Source organism: Macaca nemestrina, chromosome 11 (assembly GCF_043159975.1).
Source record: "Macaca nemestrina isolate mMacNem1 chromosome 11, mMacNem.hap1, whole genome shotgun sequence".
NCBI lineage: Eukaryota > Metazoa > Chordata > Mammalia > Primates > Cercopithecidae > Macaca > Macaca nemestrina.
In genome coordinates, this window is record NC_092135.1 from 76,677,933 (window position 1) to 76,690,220 (window position 12,288).

Below are 12,288 nucleotides of genomic sequence, written 5' to 3' on the forward strand. Positions count from 1 at the left end.
GTTACCTTTCCCTTCACTTGAACTCACAAAATATCTGTAAAGGTAATGAACGTGAATACAGTTAAAATACCCTTACTCACTAGTATGTTGAAATATTTTCAAATGTTTTCCCTTCAAGCCATGGTATTATTAGCCATAAAAAGGATAGTAAATGAAATTCAAACGTGCTGAAACTTGAAAGGCATAGTTTAAAAAATTACATGTAGTGGTAGCAGCTATTAATTGTCTAAACTCAACTATCTGCAATACAATAAATTCTTTATCCAGAATCAGAGAAACTAATATTTCAGGGTTTTATGTTATGTACCATTGAGTCAGAAAATAAAAAATTCCATTTCATTATCTATGACGATTAAAGTAAGCCAAGGCTTACTTTTCTTTATTCGGTCACTGTTATTCTGCATATACTCAAGTTCACTGTACTTGAAACTAACAGAATTACAGAATTTTAATGAGCAAAATCAAACAAAGCCCTCCTTCTTATATGAATAAAAGTGTTTTTCAGCTCTTCCTAAAATCCAGTAGGACATTAAAACATTTTTCTGTTTCTGTCTTTCTTTCTTTTTTTTTTTTTTTTTAAAGAAACAAGGTTTGAACTGTTGCTGTGCTGTATGATGATTGAGTAAAGCATGCTTGTCATGTTTGCTTCAATCTGAGTTTCTCATTAATTTTAACATGCATTTACGTGACTAAGCACAGAATAAATCCTTAAGTTCCTAATCTATAGAATTAGTTTTATTTCAGGAATTTGTGATGTGATACATTACATTATGTCTATAATTATTATCACAGATATTGTATGCTCACTGGTTGGAACAGGAATGATTGTTCTACAATAGTATATCTATGCTGATGAGTTATGGTGGCTCAAACAGATAAATCAAATTTTTTTTTGTGAGGAAGGCATGGGAAACCTGACTGCTCTGCCTACTTTCTATACATTGTCTCTGTTGCTTCTTTAATTTGGATAGCTGTTAGAGAATTCCCATGTTGAGAATAAAGATTGATAGATGAAGGAAACCTAATAAACATAATTGGATATGAATTCTTTGGAAAATTAAAGTGTTTATATTTCAAATTAAATTAAAATTAGTATTTTAAACATGATCATGGTACTTAAGTATTGCTGAACGCAGGTGACAAATAAGCCATTTAGTAACAATAAGTAATTTAAGAGGTGGAGGGAGATAAAATTTATCTTTCATTGTAGTATTCTTTCTCTCGTCCTTTGTTACAAAATTAAAGTTTATTCTAAATTGTATTAAGAATAATTACTATTAGGATGACACAGAACTCTATTGTTGAATGATCGTCTCTAAGGTCTTTTGTTCCTACCCTTCATTTTCAGAATTTGTTTATATTTGTCGAGTCTTATATGAGAAGACTTAGGTCCATGTTAGTATATAGGTAAGATATTAAGGAGTATGTTAATTTACTGTTATTTTAATTTTAAAAGACAAAATTAAAGAGTTACTTTAGAAACATAAATATCATAATAAAAATTGAATGCTTACTAAGCTATATTCGTTTTAAAGATGAAATTCAGTGAAACTGATAGGAAAGCTTGATATCTTGTTATTTATATATAATCTGAAATACAAATTGCCATATTGACTCAATTCTAAAAATATCCCACGTTTTTTTTTAATTTTAAAGATTCTGAAATCAGAATACAGTTTTAAAATCTATATGTAAACACAATGTGATAGTTTCCCTTTTTTTCCCCAGGCCAATACTAAATTATTGCTGCATTTTACACTTGATGTCATCTCAAAAATTGAGAAAAATAAGGTATCTCCAAAAGTGGAAAGATCTTTATCTGCTTATTCTGCAAATGTCTAGGTGAATCCTGCGCACAAAGAGCACAATTGGTCCCTTGAAGCCAGTGAGAATTAAAGCACTTATGTAGAGGAATATTAATAATGAAAATATTTTTAAAAGAGATGAAGTTAATATATTAAGATTGAAATGGCAAACAGATTATAGAGTTAGTTGCCAATTGGGAGAAGCTGGTTTTTATTGTTTGTTTTGCCTATTCTAAGTCGAAGTACATCAACATGGGTTTGGATGCAAAGGGGTTACAATTCCAAAAATAACTTAGAATGGGAACAGAGAGGAGATTTGCCCTTACCAATTTGTCTGCGTGGTCATCTGATATGGTCTCCACGTTTACATTGTACTTTTGCATATATGGTTTATCTGCTAAAAGAGAGTCCATTCCACTGAAACACTTTGTGGAGGAGGCATGAGGGTAAATAGAAGTACAAATAATTAGGTAGCCAAGAAGAGATTTAATTGTGTTTGATGTTACACAGCATGAGTGACTCAAGTGATGATTCCACAGTTCAGATAACAAAATATTTACATGTGTTACAAAGATGAGATTTCTACACAGAGATTATTTCTCCAGCGGTCTCCAAGATAATGCATTCAAATATAGTGGACCTGTTTGGAAGTTTATTAGATCCATACAATTTGGAAAATATGAAAGCACTCAGATCAATTCTAATAATTACTGAGGCACTAAAACATTACATTTTAAGTTAAGGTGAGTGCTGCAAAGGTCTCAGCCATTCCTGATTTGTTTGTAGCTACACACCTGTACTCTCCTTCATCACTCTTTACTAAGCTTGTTATAAACAGGTTGTGGAACCCTGTGCCACTTTCCTCAACACTGAACCTTCTTCCTTGGACCAATTTCCCATCTTTGTACCAGTAAACCGTGGGTCTTGGAGAGCCACGAACTAAGCACTGAAAATATGCTGCTGTACCTATTGGTGCATAACAGTCAGAAATACCTTTGATAAACCTGGGAGGCCCTTCCACCACCTGAAATTCAAAAAAACTGTCTGTGTAGTTGCTCTTTAAGACCAATTCTTCTGTCAAACTGCTTAAAGTCACTTTGCTTTTCTTTGCTATCATAGCAAATATTTCGGAATCTCCCAAGGTGAGGAATCCACGACAGATAGCCTCTCCTACACAATTCACAGCTCTGCACCTGTATGTTGCACTATCAGAAAGACAGACATTTCTAATTTTAAGAGTGTGACTTCCCTTCTCCTCGCTAATCACATATTTAATGTTATCTGGCTCAATACACATATATTCTTTATACCACTTAACTTCGGGAGTAGGGATGCCTATGACTGAACATTTGAACACAGCATCTGAATTTTCTGGAATTTTAAAATCACAAATAGGCATTATAAAGCGAGGAGGCATTTCAAATACTTCTAAATCAATTTTTAGTTCTTTGTTTTCTCCCTCCCTTGAATCCATATTTGGATCTACAAAATTAAATGGAAGAACATCTAGACTCACAATCATACTTTTATGGTCAGGAGTAAATTCAGGAACTGTCACTATTTTCACCTGCTTCTCAAATTCTTTAACGTCTTTTTCACTTAATTCAACTTCCAGGACAATTTCTTGAGGAGAAGGTGTTCTTGATGATGTGGTGTTTTCCAAATCAAACTCCATGACATGCTGATGTGTTACTGGAGGTGGGAGTGCCACCACTCTTTCTTCTTGGGACATTATGTCTACATTTGCAAAGCTCTTTGCTTCCCCTATGATGTTTACAGCATGACACATGTACTCTCCCCCTTCTCCTTTTTGAATGTTTGAAATTTCCAGTGAACATACATTACCCACCCTTTCCATTTTGATTCTTTCATCTGGCTCTAGTAAAGATTTATTTCGATACCACTTCACACTAGGAACTGGAAGACCTTCAACTTCAACAATGAAGCCTAGTGTTGTGTTTTCATACACCTTCCTTTTGGTCAGAGGTTCAATAAAAGATGGAGGCATTTCATTGTCTTTTGGCTCAATGGCTTCATTGGGTGTGCCAAATGAATCGGAACGCCATATTTCGTCAGCTGAACCTCTCTCTTCTGTAGGTGTGTAGAAACGCTCATTTGGTGTACTGTCTTCCCTTTCTATTTTTGACGGATATGTTTTAAACGTACCAGTGGGGTTTGGTCCTCCAGTAGGAATAGAATATCTCTCTAGAGTCTCTCCTGGGGGTGTGGAATATCTCTCTAGAGTCTCTCCTGGGGGTGTGGAGTATCTCTCTAGAGTCTCTCCTGGGGGTGTGGAGTATCTCTCTAGAGTCTCTCCTGGGGGTGTGGAGTATCTCTCTAGTGTCTCCCCTGGGGGTGTAGAGTATCTTTCTCCTATCTCACCATCGGAAGGTGTTGAATATCTTTCAGTAACTTCCCCTAAAGGTGTGGAATATCTTTCAACTGTCTCACCTCCTGAATATATTGAGGATTGTTTAGTTACATCTGAAGGATTAAAATATAAGTCAGGGGACTTTGGAGATTCAAAATATTCAACAGATGATGGTGGGGTATAAAACTGATCTAACTCAGATATTTCTTCACTAGTTGTACTTCCCACACCAATGGAAATGTCAGACTCAGGAGAAAATGGACGACCTAGTGATTCCTGTTTCTGGTTGTAGTATTCGTACACAGTGTTGAATGTTACTTCTTCCACCTCCATTGAAGTGATTGATTCACTCTGGACAAGCTTTGCCTGGTCTCTGGTGTCTTTAGTTTCAGGAACCTCACGCTTTCCAGCAGCAAGTAAATATTGTGTTAGGGAGGTCTCAGATTCCGCTACCTCAGTGGTATGTGCCTCATCTAATTTAGGAATATTTTGAGAAGAACTAGTTTCTATCATTTCTCCTAAAGTGGAGAAAGAAGTTTCATTTTGGACTTCTTCATAACATTTTTCTTCTCCAGAAGCATCAATGTTTGTAATTATTTGTTCACCTGGATTCTGTTTTCCTTCAGTCATCAAGAATGGGAAGCACTGACTCAGGGAGAGCTGTCTATGGAGTGTGTCAGCCTCCTGAATATCACCTCTGTGGTCTTCCAAAGTGGCATCTGTATATTCCTGTGCCCCACCATCCTGCTTTGGAAATGATGCCAACTCTGGTTCTAGAGTGCATTCTTCTTCCATTTCACCAACCTCTAAAGGCTTTTCCTCACTTACTGCTTTTTTCAAATGTGAGATGAAACTTCTGTCTCCATTTTCTAGAGAACAATTTTTCTCAGAAAGATCAGTTTCTTCTATATCTGCAGATGAGGCTGGAAATAGGGCACATGATTCACTATAGATTTCTTCAGAAAAGGATTTAAGAGAAAGATCAGTTTTTAAAATGTCTAAGTTTTGTTCCTGTACATGTCGGACTTCTTTTTCTGAAGAAATGGAATTTTCATCAATACTACTTTTCTCCACCATAGTTCTATATGAAAGCTCCTGACTGGAAGAAATTTCTTGACTGGCAAATACATTATTTTGCACATTTTTAGAGATACTCTGTGTATCAGGTTGTAATGTTTCAGGGCTAGGAATTTTTTCTTTATAATATATTTCCTGCTGTTCCCTAGTTTCTTGCCCTTGGAACTCCATAGCTGGATCTCCTATATGAGAATGCATTTGTTTTAGATCAAACACAATGTTCTCAGTGTCAGCTGTTTCGGAAGCAGGATGTTGGATTTTAAAATAAGCTTCTTCTGGTTGACTACTATCTAATTCTTGGAATTTCACATCTGTGTGTTTTATTTGAGTGTGAAACTGCTTTAAGTCAAATGTAATAGGTGATTCATGTTCAACTCTTTTAGAAATTGCAGGTTTATCTATAAGACTTATTTTTTCCTGTTGTTCCCTTTCTTGTGTTTCAGATTCCTTATGAGTTTGAGAGGAAAGCAGCTTTAAATTTATTGCAATGTTAGATGAATTTGATTCAGTATTTGGAGACATTTTCTCTGTCTGACACATATTTGCATTTAGATTACTTGATCTTGATTCTCTTTGCTTTAATGAAAAGGCTTTGTCATCAATCTTCTTTTGAGGAGGATTAACGAATGATGTTCTGGTAGGTCTTTTTTCTAGAACTCTTTTTTCTACATGTAATTTTTCAAATTCGATAATTCTATGCTTCACTTTTTCCCCCGGGTAGTGTATCTCTTCACCAAGGGATTCTTCATGTGCAACGGCAGATGAATCTTTTGTATTGTAACTGTCAGAAATTCTCTCAGAGTGAATATTTGGTAAATAGTCACTTTGGGCATATTCTTGTACATTTTCCTTTTCTGATCTACCAAGTTTTCCAAAATTGTTTCCTACATCTTTCTTAATAGTGATATCACTGAAATCATCAACAAATGGATAAACAGTACCCTCTGCTTGGTGCAGCTTTGATTTTTCACTTACATGTCTCTCTTTCCCTTCAGCCTGACATTGTATGAATTCAGCCCTGATGGGCTTGTTGGTTTTTATGGTTCTTGAAGCACCACGCACAAATCTGGGAATTTTTTCTCTAGAAGGTACGCAACGCACCTGGTCTTTCTGGTCTATCTGCTTAATGGTCTCAAGGCTTTGAAAATAGTCCCTTACTGAATATTCTTTTACATTTGTCCAGGGAGTAAAAGGACCAGCTGGATAATCATAAAAATGTGCCCTTACAGATTCTCCCTGGACTTGCACTTGCTGATCTCTGGAATATTTTCCATAAATTTCACCAATATTTTCATATTGACTATTCTCCCTATAAGTGACAGGCTCCACTGTTAGATCTGAAACACTTTCAGCTGTCCCTGAATTGTTTTCAGCAACACATTTATATTTTCCAGAATCTTGAGAACTAACATCTTTAATACATAATCGGTGGCTACAATTAACTTCTTCAAACTGAAACTTCTGGTTCTGCTTTAAAAGGACTCCATTTTGAAACCATGTTACAACTGGCTGGGGCTCACCAGATATTAAACATTCAAGAATGATGGAATCCCCTTCTCTACACCTGGCATGCTTTGGCATTTCTTGTAACATTTTTGGTGGCTCATTAGTAACATCAGACAAAAATACAAATTTATGTTTTGGTGACTGAGTAGCTTGATCTTGAGGCATTGCTTCAGGTTCTAGCTCCTCAGTTTGAAACATCTCTTTATCCTCTTCTGGGATAGGAGTAGCTGCTGTTACCTGGATTTCTACAGGAAAGGAAAGCAATTCTGTATCTCCAGAGGGAGGAACTGGTGGGTTAGTTTTTAACACGTGAAGATTTGTTTGGCCCTCTTGACTCATAGATGGGTGGGCGCCTTTTGCTTGGTCAAACACCAATGCTAGCTCTTCTTCCTCATCAAAGTAGTCATGGAACACTGGGATTTTATGTGTTTTGACATCATGTTTTTGTTTTGCTTTCACTTTAAGCATACCGGTTGTTTTTACTGTTCCATATTGGTTAAATAGCACACAAGTAATAGAACCTTCATTCTGATGATGAACAGACGGAAGAGTTAATATTGAATAGTTTTCCAAAGAATGAATGATAAAGTTTTGATTACGTGGGATTGGCATGTCATTGTTATACCACGTCACGATAGGTTGAGGATATCCTTGAAAATGGCACACGAAATTACAACTGTCACCTTCATAAATTTCTTGAGATTCAATTTCTTGAAGAAATGAAGGTGGGCAACGTTGTGGGCGTTTTCGAAAAGAATTTTCAAAAAATCTCATGTTTTCCTCCTTCTGTTCGGTTTTGAATTCATCGATTTGTGTAGAAGCAGAGAGTTGTAATTCTCTTACATCATCCTTTCTTATTCTTTCACTAGCTATTTCTTCACTTTCTTCAACATTTACAAGTGTACCAAAAGATTCGCTGGCATGTGGTGTAATAGCTTGAGACACCTTTTCAGGAGTCTCACATACTTCCTCCTTCTCACATACATTAGTGATATATGTGGGTGACTCTCCAACTGTAGTACTGGCCATAATTTCTTCCAGCTGTCCTCTTGCTTGGGTATTTTCACTTCCTAGAATTTCACCATATAAATGGTCTTTTGGTAGACTTTCTTTTGCCAATGACTCTTGGCTCATTCTTATTTCAGTCTGGAAAATTTCTTCATCAACAATAGTTTGAAAGCTTGTGGGAAGTTCCTCAGATTCTATATTTTGATCCATTTGATTAGAAAGGCCGTGTGGATTTTGCACAATACTCTCAGCTGAATTATTTACCTTATAACTTTCAGCTAGATCAGACATAGATCTGATTTTCATGTCCTCTCTAGAGAATAGAATATCTTTATCACTAGCTTCACTTCTCAAAATTCTTGAGCTTATTTCAGAAGACGTATCTAAAAGAGATAATTTCTTTTTCTCCATTAACATTTTTCTAGCCTCCCTTAAACGTTGCAACTTCACTTGGGTCTCCCTGTCCAGAAAACTTTCACCTACATTAAGCCATCCTCTTATGTCAGATTTACTTTCTAAATATTCTTCATCATACATGTAATCTGTTTTCTTGGCAGAACTCATTGTCTTAAAATGTATAGTTCTCACCATTCCCTTTTGTTCCACATCTTGTTTTTTGTTAAAGGGAGAGCCAGTAAACCTCAGGTCAACCTTTATCCTGTCTTCTCCCCTTTCAGCTAAAGCCTCCACATTTTCATGTGTCTGTTCTGCTCTTTTCAGAAATTCTAAATATTTCTCATCTTGCCCTTTTTGGATAACAAGCAATGATGCAGTTGATTCAGCAGACCCTTCACTATTAATTGCTAGTAATCTATAACTTCCAGAATCTCTGTCTTGGACCCTTTTAATCTCTAAGCTGGAAGAGTGATGGTGTAAATCACTCTCAGCTTTTATAATCCGACGAAGACCTGTTGGAATGGGCCGACTGTTATGAAACCAAGTCATTTCTGGAGTTGGACAGGCAATTAATCTACATGTAAAAACAACTGGTTCACCCTCTAAAACATATTTAAACATAAGTTTTTGGGTAAAAGAAGGCTTAAAATATTCAGGCCAGGAGCTTGTAGATGATATTCTACTTGCATATCTTTTAGCAGCCATGGAGCTGTGGTCTATGTCTTCAGAATCTGAAAAGGCATCACGAGTATCCCTTTCTGAATGTTCAGATTCCCCCTCGGAGAATAATTCTGGGAAAAAAAAAAATAAAACCTTTTACTATTTTCCATAGAATTTGAAAAAGTTGAAAGTAAATAAAATTGCAAAATAGGAAATGAAATAAATTGCATGCTACAGATCTCACAAATCCATAGAAAAATTCACTCACCATATTTGTTCGAATAAACGCAACACCATGCTCTGTTTAAAAGATTCTGACACGAAAATCGTTCGTTGTCTGGTCTTTTCTTCAAACTGTTGAAATTTCTTCTTGAACAAGCAAAAATGCATTTCAAAATAACATGTTCCTGTGCATATTTGTTTTGAGAGCAGGAAAACTTTGTTCTTTTGATGGCTAAGTGGAAAATCTTACCTGACTTGCAGAGAGTGGAATAAACGCCCTTTCTGATTCTTTTGATTGTAGATTAAATTATTATTTTTTTGAGAATTAACTATTTAAAGAGTATATGCAAGAACTATAACCATAAATAATTAGCTAAAATAAAATGAGAAGGCGTTTATTCGAACTAATACAGCCATAAAATCACAATGTTATGCAAAGAAAAGCAGGCAATAAGGATCACATAAGGCAGCTATCTGCAAGCCAGTGTAAGAGACATATCAATGTTAAAATGATGTATGTGCATGAAGTGTAAACCAGATGGGAATGTAATGTTTTCACACAACCTCAGTAAAGTAGCATTTCAATCAAAATTCATTCATGACATTGCATTCTGAGAATGACAGCTAGGTTATTGTCTATTGTTCAATGTAATTCACTGTGATTTTGAAAACAAACTTCTACTTCATGATTTCATGCATTAAGATGACAACTTTTCCTAATACACACTTTTGGAAATGACTGCAAACATAAAGTTGAATATGTCTGATAAATTTTAAATACAAAATTTTAAATTAACTTATGATAAATTACTGTGAAATGCATGTAACCATCAACATTCTAAACCAAGCATGCGACATAGTAATATATACTCTAAGAGATATATTTGTACATCTATGTCATTTTTTTTCTCAATAATACTAAGAGAAAGAAGGCAACTCAAGGATCCTATTAATCCCTTAGAATTTCTACTTAAATCTCACATCCATTATAACAATACCTTTCATTTCCATCTCAATCTCTTGTTCAATCCTCTCATGCAAAATTGATTCAGGGGCTAAAATAGAAAAACATATAAAGAGATTTTAGTTATTAATTGCATATACTTTCTGCATCAATTCATGACTTATATGATTAAAATTTTCTTTTTATTATAATAACAGAAAACTGCATTCCCCAAATATACCAAAAAGTCCATGCCAAACAAACTATTGAGCTGATAAAACACATGGCAATGTCGACAGAAAGATTTAAAACATTTTTATTTTAGGTTCTTCATGAAATTTCCACTTTTAGTTCTATAATTCCCCATGCCTTTACATGCATTCAGAAAGCAATCTACAAACTGAAGGAATATTATTTTCTAAAAAAATGTCCTATTGACTAAACACTTGCTAAGAGATGAAATCACATTTAGAAAGAACATGCATTTTCTAAACTGCTACTTTAGCAGAGGGCTATTCTCAGTTTTTCCTGCTAGTAAATACTCCTTTGATTTGAACCACCTTTCAAACTTTAAACTATACAAAGTCCAATTACATATTAAGGAACAAAACAAAGACTTATCAAAACTGTTTTTATTACACAAGGAATATGCACAGTTTTTAGACACAATCATCTCTGGGGCAGCTGAAAGGCTGGGACTCTCGTATCACTCTGTCTTCAGTCCACGTGGTATCCTGTCAGTAGACTTGATTCCCTTGTTCTCAGTTTCTTATGGTTTTTGGCATGAAGTTAATGACAAACTTGATGTTTTCTTTGACGATTCTCTTTTTACTTCAGGGGTTGTTTTAATTTGTGACTCTTTGAGTGTTTTAATACTTTTAGTGTCTGAACCCAGAGTAATTTTTGTAAGTGCTCTGGCTTGCGATTCTTTTGCTGGGTAAGAATAAAGTTAGGGAAAGGCATAAATTAGCTGTGTTTGTAAGATTAAAAAACATGCTGAATGTGGAGAAGATGGAATGTCATTAGGATGAGAAGGAAAGGCAGCATGTTAGTCATCAAACTAATATACGATATGTCTATGTTTATTATGCACATAAGAACTGTATTCAGACAGACTTCCAGGGGTTTGACATTCCTGCTTGATCTTGGTGGATAACTCTGTAGCCTATATGAACTTATTAGGCCAAAATAAAAAAGGAATATATAAAGACTGGCCTATGTCAAATAATTAGACAACTGTGCCTGATCTTTCACTCTTCAAACACCTAAAAATATCTTATCTTTTAACGTTCTTAGGTACAAGTAAGGCAGTTGGATGTTCAAAAAAATTATTTTGCTTCACACTTTAATAATATTATCCATTGGAACTCAATGAACTGGAGATCCTAGGGCAAAAGAGCCAAGCTCAAATCAATTCTGGGAATATGAAAGTCAAACACTGCACTATAGCACTAGATTCTTTAGGAACTGAGTTAAGAGATCTAATCTACATTTCTCCCACCTTCACAAGACAGCCAACTCCCAATTACATTTCCGAAAAAGTTGTCACACTGTCACCTACAAAACTTGCAGACAACACCTCCAAATAAATAGTCACTCTGTGTGATTACTGTGCTAGCCAGCAGCTGCAGTGAAATTGAGGGTCAACTCTCTGGCTGGTGGAATTTTCTATCTAATTTACATAACTAAACCTCAGTTCTTGAGATATTGCCTTTGTAGGCTGTGGTGACAGAATGAGATAGAGCTTTAGAACAAAATCTCATTAAGAAAGAATAAGACCTCCTTTTGGTGAGCAGGTGTTGCAGAAAAATTATATGAATCAACGAACCATATTCTCTGTACTGGGTAGGAAGAAAGGCCACTGTTTCAAAATTCTGTGCAGAGATGACTGTGCACCTCCATAGCACTGCCCCTTTTTCATCCTTAACACCACTATGGCCAGGATTAGGGAGGAACTTGAGGCCAGAGCTTTCCACAGACCCCTGGAGATGCCTGAACTTCTCCCACCACCTTCCTTCCATGAGACTCAGTGGAGCTGTTTTGCCTACAGGCACACAACACAGGCTTATAGCACCTGAAAAATATTTTTCTCATTTCATTAATATCCAAAAGGAAAGACCATCGATAAGAGGAAGAAGTTATCACTTGCCCAGACAAGTTTATTCCTGCTCTTCCAGACATGATGGAGAATCAAGCCCAATAATGACAAAAATTGTGATCTTGCCATGAGAAAATTCTACAATTCCAGGAGGATTTTAAGCCTGTAAAAGCAGCATCATTTATGGAGTAATATCTAGAGA

The 12,288-nt window shown here is 35.6% G+C and overlaps 1 protein-coding gene across 11 annotated transcripts in view; it reads right to left on the reverse strand.

Moving 5' to 3' along the window:
- The window catches only part of LOC105468968 (titin), a 272,665-nt gene that overhangs the window by 208,085 nt on the left and 52,292 nt on the right, over positions 1-12,288 (reverse strand). For 10 of the 11 annotated variants that reach the window (XM_071073842.1, XM_071073841.1, XM_071073840.1 and 7 more), the window contains exon 45: positions 10,044-10,100. In XM_071073842.1, coding sequence (XP_070929943.1) covers positions 10,044-10,100 — 57 coding nt within the window. Of the gene's footprint in view, positions 1-553; positions 8,955-10,043; positions 10,101-12,288 lie in introns of those variants that run through there. The other variant, XM_011772102.3, reaches the window with a different exon arrangement.